Source organism: Phialemonium atrogriseum (genome assembly GCF_030411735.1).
Source record: "Phialemonium atrogriseum strain 8032-3 unplaced genomic scaffold QBC33scaffold_12, whole genome shotgun sequence".
Classification (NCBI taxonomy): domain Eukaryota; kingdom Fungi; phylum Ascomycota; class Sordariomycetes; order Cephalothecales; family Cephalothecaceae; genus Phialemonium; species Phialemonium atrogriseum.
The window spans coordinates 366,920-390,908 of NW_026848149.1; the positions used below are offsets into that span (position 1 = coordinate 366,920).

Below are 23,989 nucleotides of genomic sequence, written 5' to 3' on the forward strand. Positions count from 1 at the left end.
AGCGGTTTGCAGGTACGATGTGGGTCGGACCGAGCAGGAGCGCCCAATATCTAAAGGGGGTGGGGGATTTTTACATTTTCCGCCCAATGTTCCCCGCGATGGCGGCAATCTTTACTACATGAACCATTCACTAACAATATACCTTATCATACACATAGCGGACCCCCACGGAGCCGATGTCTTGTCGTCTTATTCCGCCTTGTCCGACACTACAGGGGACCTGTGTTGACGGGCGGGTACTTTGCTGTCATGAGCAGTCCCCGATCACTGTGTGTGAGCAGGAATTGCTGGTTTTGGACCCTTCCTGCTGTGTATAGCGCTCGGCTATACCCCTGTTCTTGTTGGCCGCACTTAGTTCTGCTGCTCGAAACACGGAATATCAGTGCCGACCTGCACGCTTCGCTTCCAGCGATCTAAGTCGGTACTGGTTCGATGCTACACACCTAACTACTATTTATCAGCTTCCCTAAGTCTGTAAGGTAAGGTTCTAATGCCCAGACTGTTTTTATTTCATAAATTAATCCTCTTTTTACAGGCAAACGGCCATCGATTAAGATTTGCCCAAAATTGGTTTTCTTAAATTGTTAGCCAGCCACAGCAGAAAATTCGGCAGCGTCCTTCTTAAAACCCAGGGCTAAGGACGAAGCAAGTGTATGTACATTTCTATAGCTGACAGCTTGCAGTAACAGATATTTAGTAAATACATGCACGGATTACTCGGGTCATATGCAAGTATCCACTCCCCTTCCACCTTCTATGCAGGGACTGGTTGCCTGGCGACGACGCGGCAGGCAAGTGGTGGAGGTATCCACGTTCTTGCAAGATTATAAGAAGGGCTGCGAATACTTCTTCGCTTCCGGAGTGATACCGTCCAAGCTTGGCCGCGCAGGGCCCAGCATGAACGGGACATCTGGTTTCCCGTGGATGCTCTCATCCAGCCCGACAAAGTCTGTGTGAGACAATCGATATTGCCAAGTACCGACAAGCCACCAACCAACTAGGTAATTATCCTGGCACTTTGAAGCTCGGCCCCTTTCAAAGACATCCTAGCGAACAAGAACTGCCCGTTATACAGGCTCGTCACCCGAGCACATCAGCGTCCATTCAAAGGAGTACTGGCAGCCGGAGAAGTACCCCTTCGTGGCTTATTTTCTTGAGAGATAGGTACTACGGCGAATCCGCGCCGGGCTGGAAGTATGGTTCCCAGCCACGCGCCCAAGACCCGCCCAGGACGGAATGGATAGGGGGTTACTCCACCGCGCTAGGCGAAATTCTGTCCCTGGGCAGCACAACAGCTATTTGCGCAGCGCATACGGATGTAGTACTGGCAGGACTCTGCTGATGGGTCGACAAGCTCGCCTTGTGTAGGAACAACCAACAACTGGGCTGTCCGATTGTAAGGAACCGGCTGGAGGACTGTGGGAATCACCACGCGGTGAAGTGCACCCCGTCCAAGTCCGACTCCACCGAGCCCCTGTACCGCCTGAGCAGCGTGACTATTACGTCCCACGGATGGACAGCATCTAATTACGACCAGTACCCTGCTGACCATCGTTGCCCTCGCCGGACAGCACGCCAGCGCGGGCCTACTGGAGTGAGCACTTCAAGAGTAAAGCAAGGCCGCGGCCTTGGTTTCGAGCCATTAATATTGATTTTCCTTGTGTTTTTAGTCGCTAAACATTTTAACGCCTCCTCTACGGATCTGGTGAGAGGTTCTTGCTTCGGCAGGGATATGCAGAACGCAAAATCAGGACGAATCCGGCTTCCGACCCCAGACAACCTTTTGCCGGTAGTATCCATGGTGCTTTTGGACCGAATCTCGCGCCGCAGCTGGGCGAGGTACACTATTACCTCCTCTTTCGACCAGCCCTGGGCGTTGGCCAGGAAAAGGACATAGCCCTCGGAATCCTCCTCAAGAACCAACTGCGCATACTGCCCTATCTCCCTCATCTTTGGATCATCAGGCCACCCACCGACAGGGGTCTGGGACGTACAGTTTATTAGCCAAACCAACACAATGCGAGGGAGGGAGGGAAAGGGGGGACCCCCCACCTTGATGTTCCTCTCCTGGATATCGACAAACCCAGCCGCTTCCATAGCCTTCCTCTGAATACCCTCATCGACGACCAGGAACGTCTGCCCCAGCTTCTTCCCGCCTTCGACAAAGAAGCTGGCCCACTGGCCCATCGCGCTCGTCTTCAGGACGGTCCCGTCGTCGCTCTCCATCGTCGCAGATCCCTCGTAGCTCTCCAGGTACCCGCCTGGCTTGCAGCACTTGTAGGCCTGCTTGAACAGCTCGTTCCAGTCGGGGATGCTTCCGACTAGCCAGCGTATGTGGATGTAGTCGAACGAGTCTCGCGGAAAGGTCCAATTCTTCGTGCAGTCGTCGATTTCGCTAAGAGGGGTGGGGGAGGGAGGGTGTGAGTCATTCGAACAACAGGTGCAGGGCTGGCTGCTAATTACTAGTTACTCACAACTTCAAGTTTGGTGGGACCCATGATGGTTGGATGGGTGAAAGATCGGTACCAACGACCTCAGTGTCGGGAAATTCGTCGGCGAAATCACTTCCAATCTCGATAAGTAAGACTGTCCATGTTTAGAAAGCACAGGAGGGGGACTCACATCGCCCAGATCCCTGAAAATAACGACAATTGGTTAGCATCAGCCTCGAGTGTTATGGGACTTGTAGGTTTCTCGAACCTGTCCCAGTCCCAACATCGAGTGCTCTCTACGATCAGAGGTCAGCCGGCTGATGAATCTGCTTCAACTTAGGTAGATATGGTTGGGGTTCAACCTTAATATCTTTCTTCAAGGGGGCAAGATGGAGCTTGTCGCCGATAGAGAGGGTGAGGGCATGATGGCTGTTTCTGTTAACCAACTAAACCTTGCACATTTCCAGATGATGCCCTCTCACTTGATATCCATCGCCTCCGTCTGTCTCTCATCGTTCGACGCCCTGCCAACATATCAGCCACTGATCACCCCTGACGACAGGCCTGGCAAGGGCTGACTTACCAATAGTCGGTATCACCGAATTTGCTATGGTAGGTCCTTCCATGAATAGTTCGATATTCACGGATGCTGGAGGTGACAGATGCGGTTGAACTGGCCGCATCGCTGCCAAGCGCCGAGTCTGCATCGTCATCGATAGTGCCTTCCTGGACAGCCATTAATTCACGTTTATTACGACAAGCAAGACGAGGATTTGCTCACCTGGGCTGCTTGCGCTGGGGTAATGACTCCCGCTGGATCTTCTGCTGGCGCTGCGGCCTCTGTGGTCGGGTGTATGGAAGCCGATGGCTCGCCGCTGGCGGCGGCCGTCTCGGTGGCTCTGTCATCAGACATGGGAACAGAATCCGTGAAATGGGTCAAGTAATAATTCTGGGAATCAGGAACAGGCCAGAACGGTGAGGGCATTTGGAGCTTTATTTGCGAGAGAGCGGGGCTTCTCAGGAATTGTGCCCGAATCTCGCATGATATAATGGCTGGTTGGCCGATCAATTGGCTAGCCACTCAAACCAGCATTCCCTAAACGCCTTGGTCCTGCACCGGGATCCCTTCCGGACGAATGACATCTTATATCACACTCAACCACGATGCCATGGATTTTGCCCGACTCTTGCTCTTTGGGAGATCGGTAAGTGCATGTGGGGACTGAAGGCGAGGAAAAGGTGAAATCCTCACGACATCTCTTGCCTGGGCTGACGCTCGCTAGCGCTTTTTTCACCTCTTTCAGATCCAATTCCAAGAGAGAGAGAGAGAGAGAGAGAGAGAGAGGTTGTGTCTTGTGAAACTCATGCGCTGTTCGGTCTCGGCCACCATATTGGACTCGACCATTGCCTTTTTCTTCATCAACGGCCTTATTAGCTATATCTTTGGTTACCATCACCTCAGTTCAGGTTGCAATCTGAGAATCGCTGGGGTGGAATATGTCCTGCCCATCTATCTGGAGCTTGACTGAGACGTTCATTACAGTACCGTGACTATTTCATAGTCGTGTTGAATGCCTTAGATCCTATGCGCCAAGACCTCTTCCCTAGTACTGAGTTAGTAGTCTTTTCTCATTGAGCAGAATAGACCAGGAAAGTATTTACTCACTCAATACTTGAGCCCTTTTTGTTTCTGGAAATCCGTTCATTAGGTAGATATTAGAACATATTTAATCTCTGCCTGTCAGCTCACGCATTTCTATCAATACGCCGCGTTAAGTCTAGTCTCCTATCTTGGTCGGAGAGTGATAGTCTTGGGAAAGCTGCCGTGGCGGAAGAAAGTAACGTCTCGTTTAGTCTCGACCGTTGGCTTGATAACAGTTTCAGTTGACGATGTTATTGACAGCGCAGCAGGGTCCAACTCTCCCCCCTACCACGAGAAACAGCGAGAGTAGGAACGAGTGTCAAGTTTTCGGGGGACTGTCCGGGTTCCGGCGGACATCAAGAGAGCTATTCTCGAGCAAATTACCGGTGGGCTGTGCGCCTTTGAGACTGTGTCCTGACGGGGAGCCCCGTGCTAAGGGTTTCCGAGGGAAGTAATAGTGAGTAAGCGATATCACTACTTCTTGGCAGAGATCGCATTCTCTCAGCCTCCCAAGTAGGACATTTCCCTCCTCTTGTTGCTGCTCGACGCAGCCATCGTTCTTCAAGGCAAGGACAAGAGCCGCCAAGACAGACCTTCTCGGCAGTTTGAACCGACCGCGGCAACGGGATAACGGAAGGAGATTCTGGACTTGACTAGGCCAATAGGAAGCAGGCAGGCGTCACACCAGGTCGAAACCAATGCTCATCGTGGGCCAATGTCCTGATTTGCTGATCGGCTTCTTGCAGAATCCGGTCAATTGCTGGGGCCCCGATGCATGCCGCGCTGACCCCTCCTCCATCCCGTCGCTCCTCCTTTCTCAGCTGATTTCCGCCCCGCTCCACCCGCCCGCTCACTGCATGTGTAACATCTGAAACGCCTCGGGCGGAGAGCTGACACACGCGGTCACCAAGACGTACAAGTGCAGATTATATATGCCCGCCCATTCCCTATACAAAAATAGACCCTCGTCCCCTCAGTCCCGCACCCCCAGCCCAACCCCCTGTCGGTCTTAGACGAGCAACATAAAACAGCTATGACAGAATAATCAGCCCACAATCATGGCGTCGATTGTAGATCATCCTCAGTGCGCCTCGAATTCAATTTCTCGCATATCCTAACATGGGCAATTGTGATATCTGGACTGCCTGTTTCCTTCGCGCTGCTCTGTCGCCGTCGCGATTCTGTCGTGATTGTTGAATTATTATCGCCTTGCTGGCCCAACCATCTACTCTCAGCAACCCTCTGATATTCCTGCATAAGCTCAACCGACAGCCGTCAAGGGTCTCGTACGATAGCCCGAGGCTCTTGTGGCCCCGATCTGATAGAAACACGTCCGAGGTAAGTACCTAGGTTGGTCCGAGGCGCTTGGCGAGGCGGCCCTAATGGATATCAGCTCTCTCGTCCCATCGCATTATCCAACCTGCCATGTCACCACGATACCAACCACCGACCGTCGAGACCGTCCCAGAACTGATGGACGAAGTGCTTGAGCCGAAGCCAGCCGAAGTGCTGCCAGTGAGCGCTCCGGAAGAAGGACTCGGCATACCTGCCGCCCAAGGGCTGCCCTGTCAAGACACACCGGGTCGCGATTTCAAGCATCATCGCCTGCCTGTCGCATTTACAAGGCGGCCTGAACGGCGGGTTGCTGCGTCTCGGATATCTCGCCCCAGATCCGAACGGTCCTCACGGCGGCCAACGAAACCTGCCAAACGACCTGGCGAGCCGCGGGATCCTTCAAACTCGGAACCGCTCTTCTCGGAGCGTGACGACGAGCACCGCCCCGACGGCGAAAGCGGGGAAGAATCAGCGGAATCCTCACGGCCGAGACATGCCGCCTCACCGACCATGTTCAACCCGGCCGCTTTGAGTTTACTGGGTCCCACGGATACCAGATCTGGTAGCTCAAGCGGAAGCGGGTCAACCGTCACACCCGCATCGTACATGCATAGTGGGGAGGAGGAACCCCCTCGAGGAGACAAGCCAGACGCTCTCAGCTTCTTGGACCCGGACTCGCCCGCAGTGACTGACGAGAGCATCCAACGCACAGTCGCAGAAGCGGCAACCCACTGGCATGAATCGGACATGCCCACATCCCCACAGAGTGCCTCGTCATCGTCATCTGCCTCTAGCACGAACCTGGACAGCCTCAGGAGCGATGGTGGCTCCGAACAAGACACCGAGCCCAGCACCAGCCCGGAACAGAGCGTGAACGGCGACATTGTCTCGACGACGTTCACCCAGGTGGCGTCGTCGCCCCAAGACTGCGCCAGTCCGCTGGACAGGGCACAGTTGGTTGCCAACATGAGGGGTGTACGAAGGCGACAGCAGCGCGGCTTTTCCCAAGTACAGGCAGAGGCAAAGGCGCATCGTTATGGAACGCCCGAGATGCCGCGGGGAAACGCCAATCTTCCACACCTGCCACCCAACGCCCTAACACCGCGAGTCGGTCATGGCCATGTCAAACACCTGCCGCGGGCCGAGAAGCTGCCGCTCACAGGTTACGAACTCTTGGCAGAGCGGCTCTCATCGCATGCGAATACCCGGCAGTCACGTAATCGTCGACGTGGAGCGCGTCATGCAAACCAGGAGAATCTTGAAGAATCCCGATCGCCATCCTCCAAGCTGAGCGGAGACGAGGAGACGAGTACTCCACCTGCCCTCCCGCCCATCTATCGTCGATTCGAGGCCCTTAACCACCGACTATTGTTGCACCTCCAAGATGAGCTGAGCGAGCTGGAGGAGCAGCTTCACCGCCTAGACACGGCCGATACCCAGACCAGGCGGCTCCAGAACTGCATCCTGCCTGCCTCGAGGAGGGCCGAGTATATGGCTGGAGGGGAGTTGCAATGGCACAAGACGGATATTTTGGGGAAGATCGGATTCAAGCTGGGCCAGTACAGTAAGCTTACCCTGTCCATCCCCCCCCCCCCCCCCCCTGCCTGTTTGTTCGTAACTCACCCCGTCATCTAGACCACGTCCTCTCCTCCTTCACATCAACGCAGAACCTCCCGACCCCATCCATGCCCGACGTGCAATCCTACCGCACCTACCTCGCGACGCACAACCCCATCGCCGAGATCGAGACTCGCTTCCTCGACCCCGTCGAGGACCTCGTCTCGCTAGCTCCCCGCCGGAGCAATCACCAGCCGACCTCATTCTCCGACACAGACAGCAGCAGCGCGGACTACTCCCCGTTCTCGGACGGCGCCGTCACCCCCATCCCCAGCAAGACGACCCCGCATTTCGGCAACCCCAACAGCGCCGACCCCGCGGACCCGCCCTCCTCCGCATGGACGTCACGATCCCCGTACCAGCGACCAGACACGCGCGGCGGCGGCGAACGGACGACCACGACGACGACCACCACCACCACCACCAACAAGGACGGCACCGCCCCAACAGCAGCAGCAGCACCACCCCGACCACGACAGGGCAGCAGCGCCCGGGAAGAACCACCACCGCCGCCGCCGTCGTCTTCACACACGTTGCAGATGGCCATGGTCGCCGCGGCGGCGGTGGCGGTGGCGGTGGCGGTGCCTGCGGCGGTCCCGCTCCTGGGGGCGTCCCGCGCCATCGGCGGCGTTGCGGGCTGCGTGGGGGTCCTGGCGCTGCTGACGGTGCTGGTGGCCGGGCTGGAGCACCGGGCGGCGGCGGCGGGGGTGCTGGGGATTTCTTTGGGGGGGGCTGTTCGGGTGTAGGGGGGTTGGGGTTGGGATATGATTCGGATGTGGTTGTTTTGCTGTGTTTTTTTTGGCGTCTTATGCGATGGCGTTCAAGTTTCATCGTCTGGAGGGATGTTTATTTGTTTTTGCGTCGTGTCTATAATAGTTGGGACTTGGGGGAGGCGAGTGTTGGATCACTTCGATGTTGATACCCTGATTTGTGGTGTTGGTAGAGTCTGGCTGATTTAATCTACGGAATCTTTCAGAGGTCATCATTATTTTCGATGCAGTCGATCTGTCGGGCATCAGTGCTTGTCTCGTGCTGTACACTCTGGAGGTGTGGGAAGATGCAGAGGTGGACATTACGGAGGTATGGCTCGGCTGTTCTGCCATTCAGGGGTACATACAATGCCCCTAAAGTGGAGTTCAGTCACGATACTGAAAAGGGGGCAACTCTGCTTTTACCCTGATGCTCTGCTGAGACACCAGATTTCACGAATCACCCACCTAGGGCTCACTGACTCCGAGGGCATCCCGACGCAACCGTCATAAACAACATTACGTCTCGTTAGACTGGGTTGCAAAACGTCTGGTCCTACGATTCAACATTTGAGCCACACCTACCCCCTCGATCAGTCCATGTCGGCTCTCTCTCTTTTCTTAATGTAGCAGGGCCAGGAATGCGGCACGACGGTGAAATACGCCTTCCACTTCCACTCCTGGTCCTCGTCGACCTGGCGGATGTCGTAATCGCGAACAAGGGTGGCCGCGATCTTGGACAGCTCTATCTTGGCCACGTTCTGGCCGGGGCAGGAGTTGTATCCCATGCCGAACTGTACGAGGTTGGGTCATCGTTAGCAACCATCTAACACCCACTCTGATAGAACAAAGAGAAAACCATCTGCTAAGCAGACGGTTACGGGAGCCACCTACCGGCATCCAGTACTTCTCCGCAGCGGCCACAGACTCGTCGAACCACCGATCCGGGTTGAACTCGTGCGCATCATCCCCCCATATCTCCTTGGAGTGGTGCATAGTCCAGGGGTTGATAGAGAGTACAGTCCCCTCGGGGAAAGTCCGCTCGCCGACCGTGACGCCCTCCGCCGGCGCCACGCGCGGCAGACCCATGGGCACGGGCCCGAAGACGCGCAGCGCCTCCCGGATGCAGGCCTGCAGGAAGGGCAGGCCTTGGGCGTCCTCGAAGGACACGACGCGGTTGATGTGGGCGACGGAGTCGATCTCGGCGCGGGCGCGCCGCCACGCGTCGCGGTGCCGGATCATGTGGTAGACGAAGGACTGCAGGGCGCACGACACGGTGTCGGCGCCGGCACCGACGTTGGTCGTGGCCTGGGCGTGGATGTCGCGCAGGGATAGGCGGTCCGGGTGCGCGGCGTGGGTGCGGAACCAGTGCGCGGCGATGTCGAAGCGGGCGTCCTGGTTGCGCCGGCGGGACGTGATGGCGCGCAGGGTGGTGTTGAAGAGGTGGCCCATGGGCATGACCTGCAGGCGGGTGACCAGCGGGTTGGCTACCAGCAGGTTGGCCGGCTGGAGGAAGCCGCCGATGGCGGCGAAGGCGTTGAGGGCGAGGGAGTTAGAGATGGCGTCGCCGATGTCGGTGCCCGAGCGCAGGAAGCCGAATTGCTTGGAGAAGACGACCTCGCCGACCACGTCGAAGGCTGTGAAGGTGAAGAACTTGTCCAGTTCCATTGGCTGTTGGTTCTCGGCGTACTTGTCCATCCAATCTAGGAGCATCTCGATGGTGTGGGTGATGGCGTCCTCTGACTTGATCACATTGGATAGCGTGTATCCCGATGCCAGGTTCCTTGATCGCTCGACCTTCTTCTTGGGGTCGGTGGTCGACATGGGCGTCTGGTACCGGTAATCCGGGAACGCCAGCAACTCGTACCATTTGCCCTTGAGTTATGCTGTTAGAGGGATGGAGATATCAGAATGGGGGCTTATCTAGAGCATTCCCCGGGTCTTTCTTACCTTCCAAAGCGGCGTGAGGAGAATCTTCTTGATTCCATCTGGGTGACTGACGCTGACCTCATTGGGGGCGATGCGGACGAAATGTCCTGTGGTCAAGCCGCAGGCCTTTTTGTCAGCCCGAGTCCGAATCGCAAGTCCAAAGCCCCAAGGAGCCACAATAAGTACCCACCGAGTTTCTCGTGAAGTTGTACGAGCTGGAGATTCTGGTCCCCAATCCAGATGCGACGAATGTGCCAGAACCGAGTGAAGGAGGCGACGAATGGGCCGGGGATATCAGCGAGGGGAGACAAGTAGCGACGCCACGCGAATAGGCTGACGAGGGCGATCAGGATCTGGGCCAGGATGGAAGGCCAGGAAAAGAAACTTCCACTGAGCAACGAATCCATCGTCACGGTCACATGAGACTCCAAGTTTGGGGGATTATCTGTCGCCCGTTACACAAGACGGGACCTAGGGGTTACGCAAGAAAGGGGAGCGAGCCGCATAGCCATGATGGGCTGCCGGATTTGATATTTGAACGTGAAATCAGTGTTCCTCCATGTTTTCTGCGACTCGCAAGGTCCGGGAGGACCACGGACCACGACCAGGACCAGGTTCTGGGTTTCGGCGACGCATCGAGAACCCGGCATCTCCTCAACGGCGGGTGGGGGACTGTCCAAGCAGAACAATGGGTTTATTAATGATCGGCGAGTGTGGACTGTTAACAGTTCCCCGTTGTGGCAGTTGGTGTGACTAATAGCACCCCTTGTCCTACATGCGTGGATTATTTGAATGGCGAAAAGTGACAAGTCAGACTGGTGGAATTGCGTCGAGGTTACAGCGAGGCTTCAGGTAGGATCGGGAAGAGTCGTGCGGGTATTCTTGACAGGTCTCATCACGATTTTACTATTTTGGTAGGCCAATGCAGAGTAATTGCCTCCTGCAAGTAGCCTTGATCCGATATCGTGTCTGAACCCGACATTCTGGATCTTTGCCCTAGCTAACGTTCTAGTGCCGACGCTATATCCGCCCGCAGCGGGAAGGGCCCAGCTTTCCTGGTTATCGAGTCCACTAAGGGGCGGGCGCCTTCCGCAGTTTCACTAGTGGATTGTTGCCCCACTCTGTCACCTCTGTCTGGTCTCAACCATTGGACGGCACAACAACAAAACGAACAACCAGCGCCTCGACCAGTCAACACCCTGGATGTTGCCCCTCAAGTGCCAACGAGTGCCATGTGGAGTAGGGGGGCCAGAGGAGGGGGGAGGGTGACTTGCAACGAGTTGAACATTTGGAGGCTTACGTGACAAATTGCGTTATCCTCGAGGCCAAGAAAAAGAAACGTGTAGATGTGACGACAATCGAGTCAGGGAGGGGAGAATAATAGCGAGGAACCCCCGAGGTTCTCGTCTCCAGCTCCAAGTCAAGTCACCTTCCATTCTATTGACAGATTCCCACCATGGCGGTTATTTTCCCCATCGAGAGGCAGGCCCAGAGCTCGGTCATTGCGGTCGGGGTTGTGTTCAGCATCCTGCCCATCTTGGCATGCGTCCTGCGTGCTCTATCCCGCCGAATCGCAAACAGGTCTCTGGATGCAAGTGATTGGTGTCTCTTCGCAGCATGTGTCAGTCCACTCGGCAACATAGGTCAAGACTTCGAGTTGCACTGAGCCACTGACAGCTTCTCTAGTTCGTCGCCGTTGTATATCAGGGCGTTAACCTTGCAGGTTTGTCTCCTCCTGTCATACCCTTTGCCGGCATCTCTTTACCGGACGCAACTCGACTGACAGCAGCTTCACCTGACTAGGGGTCTTGGTCGGCGGTGTGGGATTCCATTTCTCTGAAATCATGGACATGTACGGAATGGGCCCGATCACGATTTTCCTCAAGGCAAGCAAATTCATGGATGACATCCTTGAGAAATCATTCGGGTTGATTATTGACATATTAATATTGGGATTCCTCACAGCTTCTTATTGCCATCCAGCTCCTCTGGGCCCTGAGCCTAAGCCTTTGCAAGATATCCATCTTGATCTTGTACTGCAGAGTCTTCACTGTCCAGGCTTTTGTGTGGACAGCCCAGGTCACGGGTGCCGTCATCATCATGTGGGCGCTGGCGACCATCCTGATGGGCTTCTTCCTCTGCCAACCCTTCGAGTACAACTGGAATCAGAACATCAAGGGTCACTGTGGAAACCAGTTGCTCTCCTACCGGATCACAGGATCTCTGAACCTCATCACCGACGTCATCGTCCTTCTCCTTCCCATGCCGTATCTCTATAGTTTGAACTTGGCCTTCTATAAGAAGCTGGTTCTGATCGCCACATTTGCTGTTGGTCTGTTGTAAGTCGATTCCCACACAAATACAGCCTCCCTCCCACTCCCCCCACCCCCCCCCCCAAACACCTCCAAAACCCAATCCCTTTTCCGGCTGACTGATACGTCGCACCAGCACCTGCGTGGTTAGCATCCTCCGACTCGCCGCCCTCTCCTCCATTGACTACTCCGACATCACCTTCAACATCCCGCACGCGCTCATTTTCAGCGCCCTCGAGCCCTGCATCGCGGTCACGCTGGCCTGCATCCCCGTCCTGCTGCCCCTCCTCGGCAAGGGCGGCCACTCGGCCACGGGCACCGCCCTCGGCGGCGGCTCCGCCAAGCTGAACTCCAAGAACGGCACCTTCGAGCCGCTCGACAACGATGACTCGTCGCAGTACCAGCTGCGGCCCGTCGGGCCCAGACATGACGTCGAGGCGAGGGCCGCCGCGAGCAGCGGCAGCGGCAGCGACTCCGATGACAGGCCCGAGTTCATGGTCGGGAGCACGGAGAGGAATATCGTCGTCAAGCATGAGTGGAGGGTGGCGTCGGAAGGGAATGTGTAGGTTGTTGGCCATGTCCGCCTAAAAAGAACTGGTTTCGGATGTATATTGAAAATATAGAAGGTAATTTGTGGCGTATGGGATGCGTTAAGTCCCCTTGGACGATTTCTCGGCGCACTCTGGTTTTCCTCCTCATGAGATATATCTTTAACCATGGTATGGGTCAGTATAATTATTTCTCCAAGCCGCACCGGCTCTGATCCAGCCTCCCTGCCGAGAGTTGAGACACAACGGACTTATTGTCTCTCCGGATTGGAAATCTGTGTTGTGAATTCTAAACATATAGCCCAGTTATGACTACGTAGGTACTGCTGTCTTCCCGGTTGGCGACTTGTAGCCTCGGACCTCAACCCGGTCAGGGCTCCCATAGGTCATCCGTCTCACGAAATGTACAACCCTGGCTCAGCCGGATTATCCTCGCGCTGAGTGCGACCTGCGACTATCTTGGCTGACCAACGAGATATTCCTCTCGAACACGCTGCAAATCTTGAGAGAGAAGCAATCTCGGAAATACGCTGACTCGTGGCCTCAGTGGAGATCTCGCTGCGTTAGGATCTAATTATCTCCAAGAACGACGTCGAAAGATTTCAGAGGTAGTAGCTTGATCCCTGGTACTGTAGAACAAGTTGCTAATCAAGATGGGCGCAAGTTGCGTGGGGCCCCTTTATTTTGAGGGTATGTGAAATCAAACACCTGTATTTTCCATTACAATTGCTCATCCAGTTGCAGGAGTCCCTTGAGGCAACAGCCACTGCCGAGCTGCTCCCCCTCTCGGCTGACGACCAAGATGGTAAGTTGCCTCTCAGTGTTGCTGCTATGACAGGCTGGAAGCTTCCATAATGTGGTGATTGCTAGCCATAATCCCGCACGGCGCAGAGGCAAAAGCGAGATGGGACTTAGTTACGAAGAATTATCCGAGTTCGGAATCCTCCGCAAGGTTGAGGTAAGTCGACTATCAAGTCCTGAGATCACGGGCCCTGGATTTAGGGGTGAAAGGGGGGCAAGTATTTCTGAAAGCTTCTCACATAGAGTAATATGCTTAGAAATGTTTCTACGATATTGTCGTTGCTAACTCCAAGTGCTGTGAGCACCCTCAAGTGCGATGTCATGAGGGGCCCCATCATTTCAGCGCCTTAGGTCTCGCGCTCTAGAATAGTAGAGTTTGGCGCGACTAATCAGAGTGGACTCGCTGGTGTTCTTGGTTCTTTCGGTTGGACTGTAAGCCTGATTCCATATGCCCAGCAACAGGCACCAGGCGGGATTCAAGATATGACAGAGTTGGAGTTACGCAAAGCATGTGCATAAGTGGCTTGGGATTTGTAAATCACCGGCGTTAAGCAAGGTGATTTGTCGTTGCGGTGTGGCTGATCGGACACACGACCAGAGCGGAAGAAGCCGTTGGCTTGTTGGAATGTCCCAGGGCTAAAGACAATTTAAATCATCTCATCTTCCAGAGCTCGGATGCAGTTTGCAGAAGCCGCTGGTCGGTTGGTTGCACAAACAAGTCAATACCCAGCGGATTTGGCCTCCGTTGGCTCAAATCGTCAAAGCCAACTTGCCCGAGGTGCATTGTGGTGAGCCGAAAGGGCTGCACCGATAGGGGGTTTGCAGGAAACAGACGTCCAATGGTGGGGCTGAGCTGCAGTCCCCTCCCAAATCCCCCCTCTGCCAGCTGCAACTGCGCGCATTGCTCTGTCTCACCAGTGGCCAATTCGAGACATACCTGTCTTAGCTCACAGGTACCTACACTAGATGCCAGCACCCTGCATTGCCCAATGCAGGCCGCGAAAAGGAGCAAGATGAGAAGGATCAGCTAGTGTTGGATAGCGGCTGATTTTTCTGGCAAGAGGTTGCACGAGTGCTGTTGGCAGGCCAAAATGCAATTGACTGGCGGTGTGCACAACGCCTGCCAAGTGCAGGGGTGACGGGGAAAATGGCAGCTGGGAGTTGCTTCTTCCAGAATACGGATACGTACCCTCGCCAAAACGCGGCTCTTATCAGTCTTATCAAATGTTTTCCTTTCACGCGTCAAACGGGGGGAAGAGCTTTGCGCGAAGCCATTAATACCCCTGAATATTGAACTTACGTGATGGTGGACCCATCTGGAGGGTGGGCTGCAGGTTGTCATTGGCTGCTTGCTTTTTCTCAGACACACAGACCACCTGCTTTGGCTTTTTGAGTGGGTGCGTTCCCAGCTTCGGCGCCACCAAGCCAGGGGAGGTGGTGCCTCGTGGTTGGATGGGCGGAAACACCAAAAGCAGGAAAGTGGAATTTGATCAAAAGTGCCATGATCAGTGAAACAAAGCGCCCATATCCGGGTTGCGCAACAGGAAACCCTTTTTCTTTTGTTTTGGTTTTTTAGTTTCTGTACTTTTCTCCGATGCCGCCAGACGTCACCGATTCATAAGTTTCAGTTCCCGCTGCCTTAGGTACCTAGTTCCTGGGCCTCGAGCTAGAATTTCGCCAGGTGCTAAGGTGCTAATAAGACGATTACTGTCTAACTTATTTCTAACCCCAGCTATATCCCCTCTTTCCCCCTTAAGGCGGCGCTAAAGCACCAGAAAGCCACGTACCTGAAGCCGGACCGACTGTCAAAATTGATCCGCTTGCTTTTTCCTTCCTTCCTCTCCTCTGCCTAAAGTCGTCTGTTGCAGCCTCGAGGTCTCACTCGGGCCCGTGGATGGCGTCGACTCGTCGGTTCTGCCGCTCCCCCGATTTACCCGATTCTCCCTCTGCTTGACCATGTATTCCGCCGACACACCACGTCGAAACTCGAGGCGGCGGCCAGAGCTGAACATCAACACGTCCCCCCAATCCAACAGGCACCACCGGGACGTCATCCCGCAGACGCCTCCATCTCGCAAGCCGCCCGTGTCTGGCAAGCTAAAGCCGACCGCCTCCGCCCGGGCGCTTAGGACGGCCTCCCAGGCGACGAGAGATGGCCCAGACATAGAATCCTTTCTCGACAGCATTACCCCCGTCGATCTCTCCAACAAAGAAAATGACCGTCCCGAACCGTGCCTTCCCAATTCTCGAGACTCGCACGACCTCTCCCTGCCGCCTCGACAAGTCACCCGAGACTCGCTCGTAGCAAACATGCTTCTCTCGCTGGACCAGTTCTCAATGGACCAGTTGCAGTTTGGGGGATCATCCAGGCCCACATACGACGACCCCTCCGGCTATTCCTCGTTTGGAGGCGATGACTTTTCCACCTCAATGACGTACAATTCAAAATCCGGCCGGAACAATGGCCACGGCTACACATACAGCTCCGACCTGGAGGCAGCAGACGATTCGAGTAGGATGTCTAGCCAGCAGTCTCGCGGTCGAAGAAGCAACAGCAGTTCTGGCTTCCAGTCAAGCTTGGGTCGGATCAATAGCCTGCGCGAGCCCTCGCATCAACGAAGCATACCTGGCACCCCCAGGCCCCTGCACTCTCGGGGAGGAGGCAAGGGGAGCAAGAGCAGCAGCACCAACAGCATAGACGCCGGTTACGCCCAGGTCTTGGGCAGTCAGCGCTGGGCGGCCCAGGGCTTTGGTAGGTCATCGAGCTTCGACCGTGTACCGAACAAGCCCTCGCCCAACAAGCCTTCGCCCAACACGCAGTCGCCCTGGCAACTTGAATTCTCAAACTCCTTCCTGAACGACGAATACGATGCTGCTCCAACACCAACGGTCCCCGGCGGGCCGAGGAGGCTTGCAACCGTCCCGTCGCTCCCGGTCCTCCCGCCGCCCCCAGAGCCACCACAGCCATCTCCTGGCAAAGGGCCCGGTCTCGAGCGGAAACGCAGTACAAGATCCTCGAGGAGTGCGACTGTCGGGCGGAAGCACGAGTCAAAGAACATCACCCGCGATGTACCTCCCCTCCCGACCTTTGACCTGGACTCAGCTCCTGCGCCACATGTGGGATACGAGAAGTCCAAAGAGCCTGTGCCCGCCTCGCCAAACAGCGCGTCTCATCATACGCTAAGGGAAAAGCCCAGCTTCTTCAGGAGAATGTTTGGCTCTTCGAAATCTAACTCGACCAGTCCGCTGCCCCAGTCCTCCTCTTCGCCCTATGTCTCCTCGCCGTCTAGGGATGGCTCGGCCAGCAGGTCGCAGCAACACATACCCTCCCAGATGAAATCGCCCTCCGCACCGCCCTCGCGCGATTCGCACCATCCGACCACCCCCCATGTTTTGCAGAAGAAGACATCGTCCTTCTTTCGCCGGCGGAAATACTCGCTCACCGAGCCCGAACCGCCTCTCCCCCCGCCCCCGGTTATAATACCTCCTGTCACATTCCCACAGTCGAACGAGATGCTCTCCCCCAAGCCCGACCCCAGCCCCATCACGAGCCTGCGCCGCGCCATGGACCCTTTCTTGAAAGGCAGCCCGACGAGCCCCAATGCCCTTTCTCCGGGCTTCGCTCCTTTGCCACTCACGCGTGAGCCCACGACTCAAGCGCCTTCCCCCAGGGAGAGCCAGCGGAAGGGCGACGAGGATCAGCGTAACGTTCGAGGCTTCTCCCCTGACTATGAGCCAAGCCCCAAGGCGGTGATACGGGCAGTGGAGGCAGACGGTCCCATCGAAACCACCCCTGGTCAACAGCCTGTGGACACGCCGACTCGACACCCCCCCGACCCCCCTGGTATGGGTCGCAGCGGCTCATTCTTCAACGACAACAGCGACAGCGAGTCAAGTCCCCAACGCCAACAGGTCAAGGAGAGTCGAGACGAGTCGGATGGCCGGGAGCTGCGTCCAGTCAATATGCTAGATAAGAGGGCTTCATCTGCGTCAATGAGAGGCGCGAAGGCTCCAATGGATCAAACTGAGGCGAAGGTAACAGTGGCAAAGACTGAGACCCAAGCACCGCCGGACCAGAGTGACACGGGCCGTCGAAGAGGCTCAACCCTTGCCCTCCCAATCGAGGGCATCATGGCCGATGACAGTCAAAGCGTCTCCAGCTCCAAGCCTGCCGACTGCGATTCAACCCCCAGGACTGCAGGAGAACTCAAGACATCCAAATCCATTGACGAGCCCGACTTTGTCGTTGGTGACCCGACCGAGGATGACCGTCAGAAAGCGCAAAGGATCTATGACGGAAACGAGGACTTCATACAGAAGGAGAAGGCGGCGGCATGGATGGGCGAAGAAGGGCCCATTCGCCAACGAACCCTACGGGCCTACATGGATCTGTATGACTTCAAGAACAAGAGCATCGTCGACAGTCTGAGGCTTGTTTGTGCACGTTTGGTTCTCCGGGCAGAGACCCAACAGGTCGATCGGATCCTGGTTGCATTTGCCACGCAATGGTGTGACTGCAATCCCAACCACGGCTTCAAAACGACAGGTTTGTGCTTCCCTGCCTCACCATTTGTTTGGTGGACGTCGCTAACCCGTAATTGCAGACATCATCCACACCATCTGCTACTCGATCATGCTCCTGAATACTGACCTACACATGGCCGATATCGAGCACAAGATGACCAGGGGCCAGTTCGTGAAGAACACGATGACGTCGATCAGGCACTCGCTCGACGAGTCGGCTCCCCATGCCCTGGATCGGCCCTCCATTTTGACGCCCAAGGGACAGAACCTGGGCGTGGAAGGCGATCCCCGTACTTCTGCTGACCACGACCGACACAGCAGCTTCCGATCTTCATTCAAGCCCCCACCTCGCCCTGACTCCTCCCTGGGTGACGCATCCACCCAGGCGAATGGGACAAGCTGCCAGCCCCTGGTCAACGGGCCGTATGACGGCCCCTTGCGCGGCTGGGAGGTACAGGTCGAGATTGTGCTGAAGGATATTTATGTCTCGATTCGCGACGAACGTCTACCGCTGTTTGGCGCAGAGTCGAGCCCGCTCCCCACGCCGGGAGGCTTGTCAGTCATGGGCATGCTCAAGCGCACCCCGAGTGTGCTGAGCAAAGCGCCGTCCGAGGGCGTGTCATCAACGCGTGGAAGGGTATCCGAGAGCGCCCGGGCAAGCACGTCCAGGTTCTCCAAGAGTCGTTCCCGACATCGAGCTTTTGGGGGCAACGGGTTCTCGTCAAGCCGAACCAGCTTCGACGACGGCGGGTCGATCTGGAGCCCGACCGAGTCCTCGGCAACCTGGAGTCGCGCATCTCTCGGGCGGACTCACACGTCCATGTCGATGGACTCGTTCGGCTCTGCACATCCCCGCGGCGATTACCAGCAATCCATCGGCTTCGCCAATGCTCTCAGCCAGGCAATCATCCGCGAAGACAACCCTGCCGGCTCGTCCTCCGTCCTTTCCGACGAGGTCAAGGCCGTCCAGTTGTTGGAGGACGAGTCGCTCGAACTCGCGGGGCCGCCGTGGGTCAAGGAAGGCATGATCATCCATAAGCACCACCTCGACGGCATGGATAGGAAAGCAAAGGACCGCAACTGGTCTGAGGTCTTCGCTGTTGTCCAAAAGGGACAGATGGGCCTCTTCTCATTCACGCCCAACAAGTCTCTTCGCAACAAGAGCCGGTCGCGACTGCATGGTGGGGCACTACCCAAGGGTGCTGTCGTGGGCGGCGGTAATTGGCAGGAGAATGCCACCAATCTGGGCACCTTCTCTCTGCGCCAGGCACTGGCCTCCGCCCTGCCGACGCCCGGTTATTCTCGGCAGCGGCCTCATGTCTGGGCTCTCTCCCTGCCGACCGGAGCTGTCCACCTCTTCCAGGTCGGCACGCCGGAGATCAGCAAGGAGTTCGTCAGCACGGCGAATTATTGGAGCGCTCGGCTGAGCACGCACCCGCTCGTTGGGGGCATCTCCAACATCGAATACGGGTGGAGCGAGGCCATCGTCAACAACGCGCTCGTGGCGGCGATCAATGAGAGCTCGGGAAATCTCAGCGGGCGGCCGGAGACCGGAAGGAGCAGCCTGAAGGGCCACTCGCGATCGGGCAGCGCGACAAACGCGGGCTCGGTGGGGATGGCCATCAGGACGTCGCTCCAGAGCCGCGGAAGCATCCGGTCGGGCAGCTTCGACTTTGGGCGGCCGAGCAGCGGCAGCAGCGGGGCGCTGGGCAGCATGGGGATGGCGCCCGGGTCGGGGTCGCGGCACGCCAAGCTCCCCGGCGACAGGGTGCACATCGCCGAGTGGGCGCCGCCGACGCAGAGCATGCGGCCCAGCAACCTGGGGGAGCGCGAGCAGCTCGAGACGCTGATGGGCTACGTCAGGGGCATAGAGGAGGAGCTGCAGGCGCACAACGCGCTGCGCAGCCCCATGCTCCTCGCCTTCACGCCGCGGAGCGCCAACCACGGCAAGGCCATGGCCAACTGGCAGCGCAAGAGCGAGTATCTGCTCCGCGAGATCGTCAAGTTCAGGACCTACGTCGACGCGCTACGGGCCGCCGACGGCCGCAAGACGGAGATCTACCACGAGAGGGAGACGGCGAGGCGCGCCGCCAGGGGCGAGGAGGTGGCCACCCTCGCCAGCGACCGCAGTAGCTTGGACGGGGGCGAGGCGAACGCGGATGCGGACGCGGGTGATGGTGAGGGCACCGAAGGCGACGAGACTCTCCGACCCCAGTAGTGACTCTGGTCGTGATTCTTTTCTCTCTTTCCATGTAACAAACTTTTGTCGGCACAACTTTTCTGGTCATCGATCGACGTGGACGGCGAGGCGATCAAAGTACGGGAGGAGGGGAAACCATGTCATGGGAGTTGGTGCATGGGCGGGTGAAACTGGCAAGAGGCGTTTGCTTCGACGCGCAACAAACACACGCACACTACAGTCACAGGCGCACACATACACGCTCGCACGCACCCATGCACGCGTACACACACGCACATGACGGTGTAGATTATTGGTTGTTTTTATACGAGCTGGAGCGGACTTGCACGCGTTGCCTTGCTTTTTCTTGATACCCGACAGCTGTTTATAATGAATCTATCTTCTCTCTCTGGATCTTTCAGGCTATCGTGCTATCCCCCGCAAGTGAAGTAAGGGCTTGATGCTTATGCGAGGTCGGATACGTTAATTATAGGCACGTTATCATGGCCAAGAAATGCCACCATCAACGCGCCGAGAACCTTTTTTCGACTTGGGAGCCAGATGGACCAAGAGTCAACGGAAGGGCAGCTCTCACTGCTGGGACGATATTGATACGGGCGAATAGGGAATCACCTTGTTGACTTACAGAGATGGCTACAAGTACGTTATATCAAGGCAGGAGGTCGGGCATCCCGATTTCGAGCAGGTAGGTTGGTATCAGCTCACAGAAAGCGAGAGCGTATTTAAAGCGTATTTAAAGGCATAACTAATCCCTTGCGGGAAACAAACCTTTCCATATTGCTAACGACGGTAAGTGGTTTCTTTGTCCACCAAGCCAACCCCATCCATATCACTCACCTTCCCAAGAATAGGGGGGAGGGGCAACTCAACAACAACATTGTTTTTTTTTTTTCTCTTTCGGCAGGGGAAGCGTCTACAATTCAGTCAGCCAGCCAACCAGCCAGTCAGTTGAACACGGTCCGGTAGTCGATGCACGCGCTGCACCGGGCGTGCCCGCAGTGCACGCGGTGGCAGTTGGACGGGTGGTGGCGGTCGTCGTTGTTGGTGTAGCACTCGCAGCAGTTCCAGCCCGTGTAGACCTTTGTCTTGCGTCGCGGGAGGGAGGCGAGGGGGCCCGGGAGCTGCGGCGGAGGAGGACTCTGGGGAGAGGGGAAGGGGGAGGTCGGCGAGGTTGGGGGGGTTTGCTCGTCTGTCATGCTGGCGAAGTGGAAGGGAGCTGGCTAGCTTTGCCTGTGCGGTTTGGAAGATTTCCGTTAGGATGGATGTGATATAGGACTCGGTCGGGGTGTCGTATTTATAGTGTAAGGGTACTCTTGTGCTTCTCGTCCGAGTTCAAACAATCAGCTTGTTGGGTTCGATGAGTCTTTGTCTATAGGTGGGAACAGGAATACCGTTTCTGGATGTCGCAAGTGTAGTCACAATGGAACCTATTTCTTTAAGAGACCACAAAGAACGCATTACAGATTCCCTGTTGTCTTTCAACCTCCATATCAAAGCTTGCCATTGTTGTGCTCGAGTAAAGCGGCCCCTTTGTGTTCGCAATGGCCTATGCATTTGGCCGTCGCGAGTCGTAGCAACAGCATCTGACCGAGACTTAGAGCGCAGAGCGACTCGTACATCGGATTATCCCGTTCTATTTACTTGAATGTGCTTGGGCAGTGGGTCGAGGTGGGCACTCGACACAGGGCAACTGGCTAGGAATGAATCCTTGGATATCCTTCCTTCTTGCACCTTGGAGATACTATTTTATGGCTCTGGAAACATACTCCTGGACCTCTTATTGCAGCCCCTCGGTCTGTTTAATTTTGGTATTTGTGAATGCGGGTATTAATATCATGGCTTTGTTCTTCACTTAAAATGGACACAGCAGGAGTAACAAGACCTCCAGATATTCACATTAATGGGGCTCTGAGCTTTATCTGATGGAATCCCAATCCGGATCGACAATCTCGATCCAACGACAATGGTCTCCGGGCTGGTCTCTGCTCAGAACTCCCTCGGCTTCGGCTAATTCATTCCCCCATGAGGGTTGGAAGAGCTTTTGGTAATACTATTCTATTGTAGAGATAGTCCGAGGGCCAAGTTTCTAGTATCATCCCACAGTAGATTCAGTTCAGGTATCTTGCCCACGTCACTCGTCTCTCATCCACCGCCCACTCCTCGGGGAAATTGGATGCACTCCCGGCGGGCTGAAGATGGGATGCTGGTGGCTAGAGTCTTGTGCTGTAATTCCTGGGTACTATTCTTAGCACAGGGAAACAGGGCGATAGTTTATATATGAAATCACTTTTCAGTCAACCTACCTCTTAGGGTGATCCTAATTTTGTCCGAGGTCAAGCGTGTTAGGCCAAGTCCAGGGCGAATCAACCACTGTTTGAGCCCTTATGCTTGGCATAGGGTCCCCAGTGTGCCTCCTCCCGTCTGGGACGTCTCACTGTGGATCTGCCAGTAGATCGCGACACGGCTTGGGAAGACGGAACTGCTTTGGTCGCCAAGCTAAAGCGGCCGCAGAGGCCTCCATTCGTCACCATTACTTTTCATTACTATTTGACTTGTTCTCGGCTTGGTTTTGTGTAAGCCTAGCTGCACCAGAGCGCTGTCTTGCTGGCTTCAGAAACCCAACTCTCGTCATGTTGTCTTTGGTGCCGATGTCCATGACTTTGATCACCCACGTTACTTTCTTGGAGATCAAGTGGCATTAACCAGGTTGCGGCTGAGGACGTTATGAGGCATAACTAAGAGACAAGGGAAAGTTGCAAGCTGGCGCTGCGAGCGCCAAGCATTTTCTGTCTCAGATCAATGAAGGACGAGCCTGCAGAAACGCCCTGGGCTCACCTGAAGTTGCTCCTGTCGTCCGGTCTTGCGGGCCATGATCTGCGACGAGCTTCGCCTGAGATCCCGCCATGCGGTAACATTCGTCCAAACAAACCAGGCTTTCTATAAAGTGGAAGCCATCCGACTCCCGGCAATCATGGCACATCCTCTCTCCAGCTCACCGGTTCACCATTTTACCATTCTCTACCATTCGTACCTTTCAGAAACGGCCAGGCGTCGTCTTGTTTTAAAAACAACTTTTTAATCATACCCAGCCAGTGCTCAGGATAGCCCTCTCTTCCACCCAAGCATCAAAATGGTCCGCATCAGCATCACAACCGTCCTGGCCTGTAAGCGATTCACCCCCCAAAGTCCCAATCATGACCCAGGTTTGCTAATCCCTCCCTTTCCCAAGTCGCCATCACCGCGCTCGCGGCCGTGACGCCCAACAACGCCGGCGCCAAGAACGTGGGGACCGGCAGCGGCGAGCAGTTCATCACGGGCGGGTGCGTCAACAACGCCGACTGCGGGTCGGCGTGCTGCGCCGACAACGGCTCCGGCCAGGGCGTCTGCTCCAACGAGGCCGCAGCGCTCCAGAACGGCAAGCTGGGCTGCGGCTTCGTCGACCCCAAGGCCGCCGCGACCATCGCCGCCGCCAAGGCGCAGGTCCAGAAGCAGGGTTTCTAAATGGGGGATATTTGGGGCCCAGGGGGGCTAGGATAGGTTGGAAGGGAAGGGTAGGGGATGGCGTTGGGAATTATATCGGTCTGGGGGCGGGGGGCTGTTGGGCAGCGTGTCTGTTGTCGGTAAACTCAGTTATGAAGTTAAACATGCGAGCCTTGACGCTCTTGTTCAAAGAATCTTCCACACAATGTGTGTTGTCATCCAGGTTCACCTCAAACTGAGGCTTTGGTCAAACATGTCGTGAGTCCGCTGGACTCGGCCATCCAACGATGCGCAGGATCAAGTGGGGGCTAGATCAAGACATTTGGCAGGCCCGGACGGTGCCCACAGCAGTTCGGTCGTGTTACCTGCCCGCCAGAGACTGTGGATACCTCGGCTCACCCAGGCTGGGTTTGCCATGTT

General features: G+C 56.1%; 7 protein-coding genes across 7 annotated transcripts; 5 read left to right on the forward strand and 2 right to left on the reverse strand.

Moving 5' to 3' along the window:
* Nucleotides 1-1,747: 1,747 nt before the first annotated feature.
* On the reverse strand, nucleotides 1,748-3,170 carry QBC33DRAFT_578196 (S-adenosyl-L-methionine-dependent methyltransferase; the record flags this gene model as incomplete). Its single annotated transcript, XM_060431044.1, has 8 exons — nucleotides 1,748-1,804; nucleotides 1,846-1,983; nucleotides 2,053-2,395; nucleotides 2,475-2,586; nucleotides 2,701-2,728; nucleotides 2,795-2,861; nucleotides 2,915-2,956; nucleotides 3,016-3,170. 8 exons carry the CDS (start codon nucleotides 3,168-3,170, stop codon nucleotides 1,748-1,750), a joined length of 942 nt encoding a protein of 313 aa, XP_060283615.1.
* Nucleotides 3,171-5,053: 1,883 nt separating this feature from the next.
* Nucleotides 5,054-8,027, forward strand: QBC33DRAFT_67875 (uncharacterized protein). Its single transcript, XM_060432984.1, has 3 exons — nucleotides 5,054-6,973; nucleotides 7,045-7,580; nucleotides 7,718-8,027. The coding sequence occupies exons 1-3, from the start codon at nucleotides 5,500-5,502 to the stop codon at nucleotides 7,943-7,945; spliced, it is 2,238 nt and encodes a 745-aa protein (XP_060283616.1). The 5' UTR covers nucleotides 5,054-5,499; the 3' UTR covers nucleotides 7,946-8,027.
* Nucleotides 8,028-8,368: 341 nt separating this feature from the next.
* QBC33DRAFT_578197 (cytochrome P450) lies at nucleotides 8,369-10,111 on the reverse strand (the record flags this gene model as incomplete). The annotated part of the gene is made up of 4 exons (XM_060431045.1): nucleotides 8,369-8,569; nucleotides 8,670-9,650; nucleotides 9,726-9,811; nucleotides 9,895-10,111. The coding sequence occupies 4 exons, from the start codon at nucleotides 10,109-10,111 to the stop codon at nucleotides 8,369-8,371; spliced, it is 1,485 nt and encodes a 494-aa protein (XP_060283617.1).
* Nucleotides 10,112-11,160: 1,049 nt separating this feature from the next.
* Nucleotides 11,161-12,582, forward strand: QBC33DRAFT_558886 (uncharacterized protein; the record flags this gene model as incomplete). Its single annotated transcript, XM_060429918.1, has 5 exons — nucleotides 11,161-11,325; nucleotides 11,391-11,427; nucleotides 11,508-11,590; nucleotides 11,670-12,043; nucleotides 12,153-12,582. 5 exons carry the CDS (start codon nucleotides 11,161-11,163, stop codon nucleotides 12,580-12,582), a joined length of 1,089 nt encoding a protein of 362 aa, XP_060283618.1.
* Nucleotides 12,583-15,131: 2,549 nt separating this feature from the next.
* On the forward strand, nucleotides 15,132-20,555 carry QBC33DRAFT_67914 (uncharacterized protein). The gene is made up of 2 exons (XM_060432985.1): nucleotides 15,132-17,911; nucleotides 17,970-20,555. Exons 1-2 carry the CDS (start codon nucleotides 15,322-15,324, stop codon nucleotides 20,105-20,107), a joined length of 4,728 nt encoding a protein of 1,575 aa, XP_060283619.1. The 5' UTR covers nucleotides 15,132-15,321; the 3' UTR covers nucleotides 20,108-20,555.
* A 478-nt stretch (nucleotides 20,556-21,033) lies between these two features.
* QBC33DRAFT_586654 (uncharacterized protein) lies at nucleotides 21,034-21,516 on the forward strand (the record flags this gene model as incomplete). Its single annotated transcript, XM_060431487.1, has 1 exon — nucleotides 21,034-21,516. A coding segment is annotated over one exon (324 nt), but the record flags the coding sequence as incomplete, so codon positions are not given.
* A 1,703-nt stretch (nucleotides 21,517-23,219) lies between these two features.
* On the forward strand, nucleotides 23,220-23,590 carry QBC33DRAFT_578199 (uncharacterized protein; the record flags this gene model as incomplete). The annotated part of the gene is made up of 2 exons (XM_060431046.1): nucleotides 23,220-23,253; nucleotides 23,319-23,590. 2 exons carry the CDS (start codon nucleotides 23,220-23,222, stop codon nucleotides 23,588-23,590), a joined length of 306 nt encoding a protein of 101 aa, XP_060283621.1.
* Between the last annotated feature and the right edge of the window lie 399 nt (nucleotides 23,591-23,989).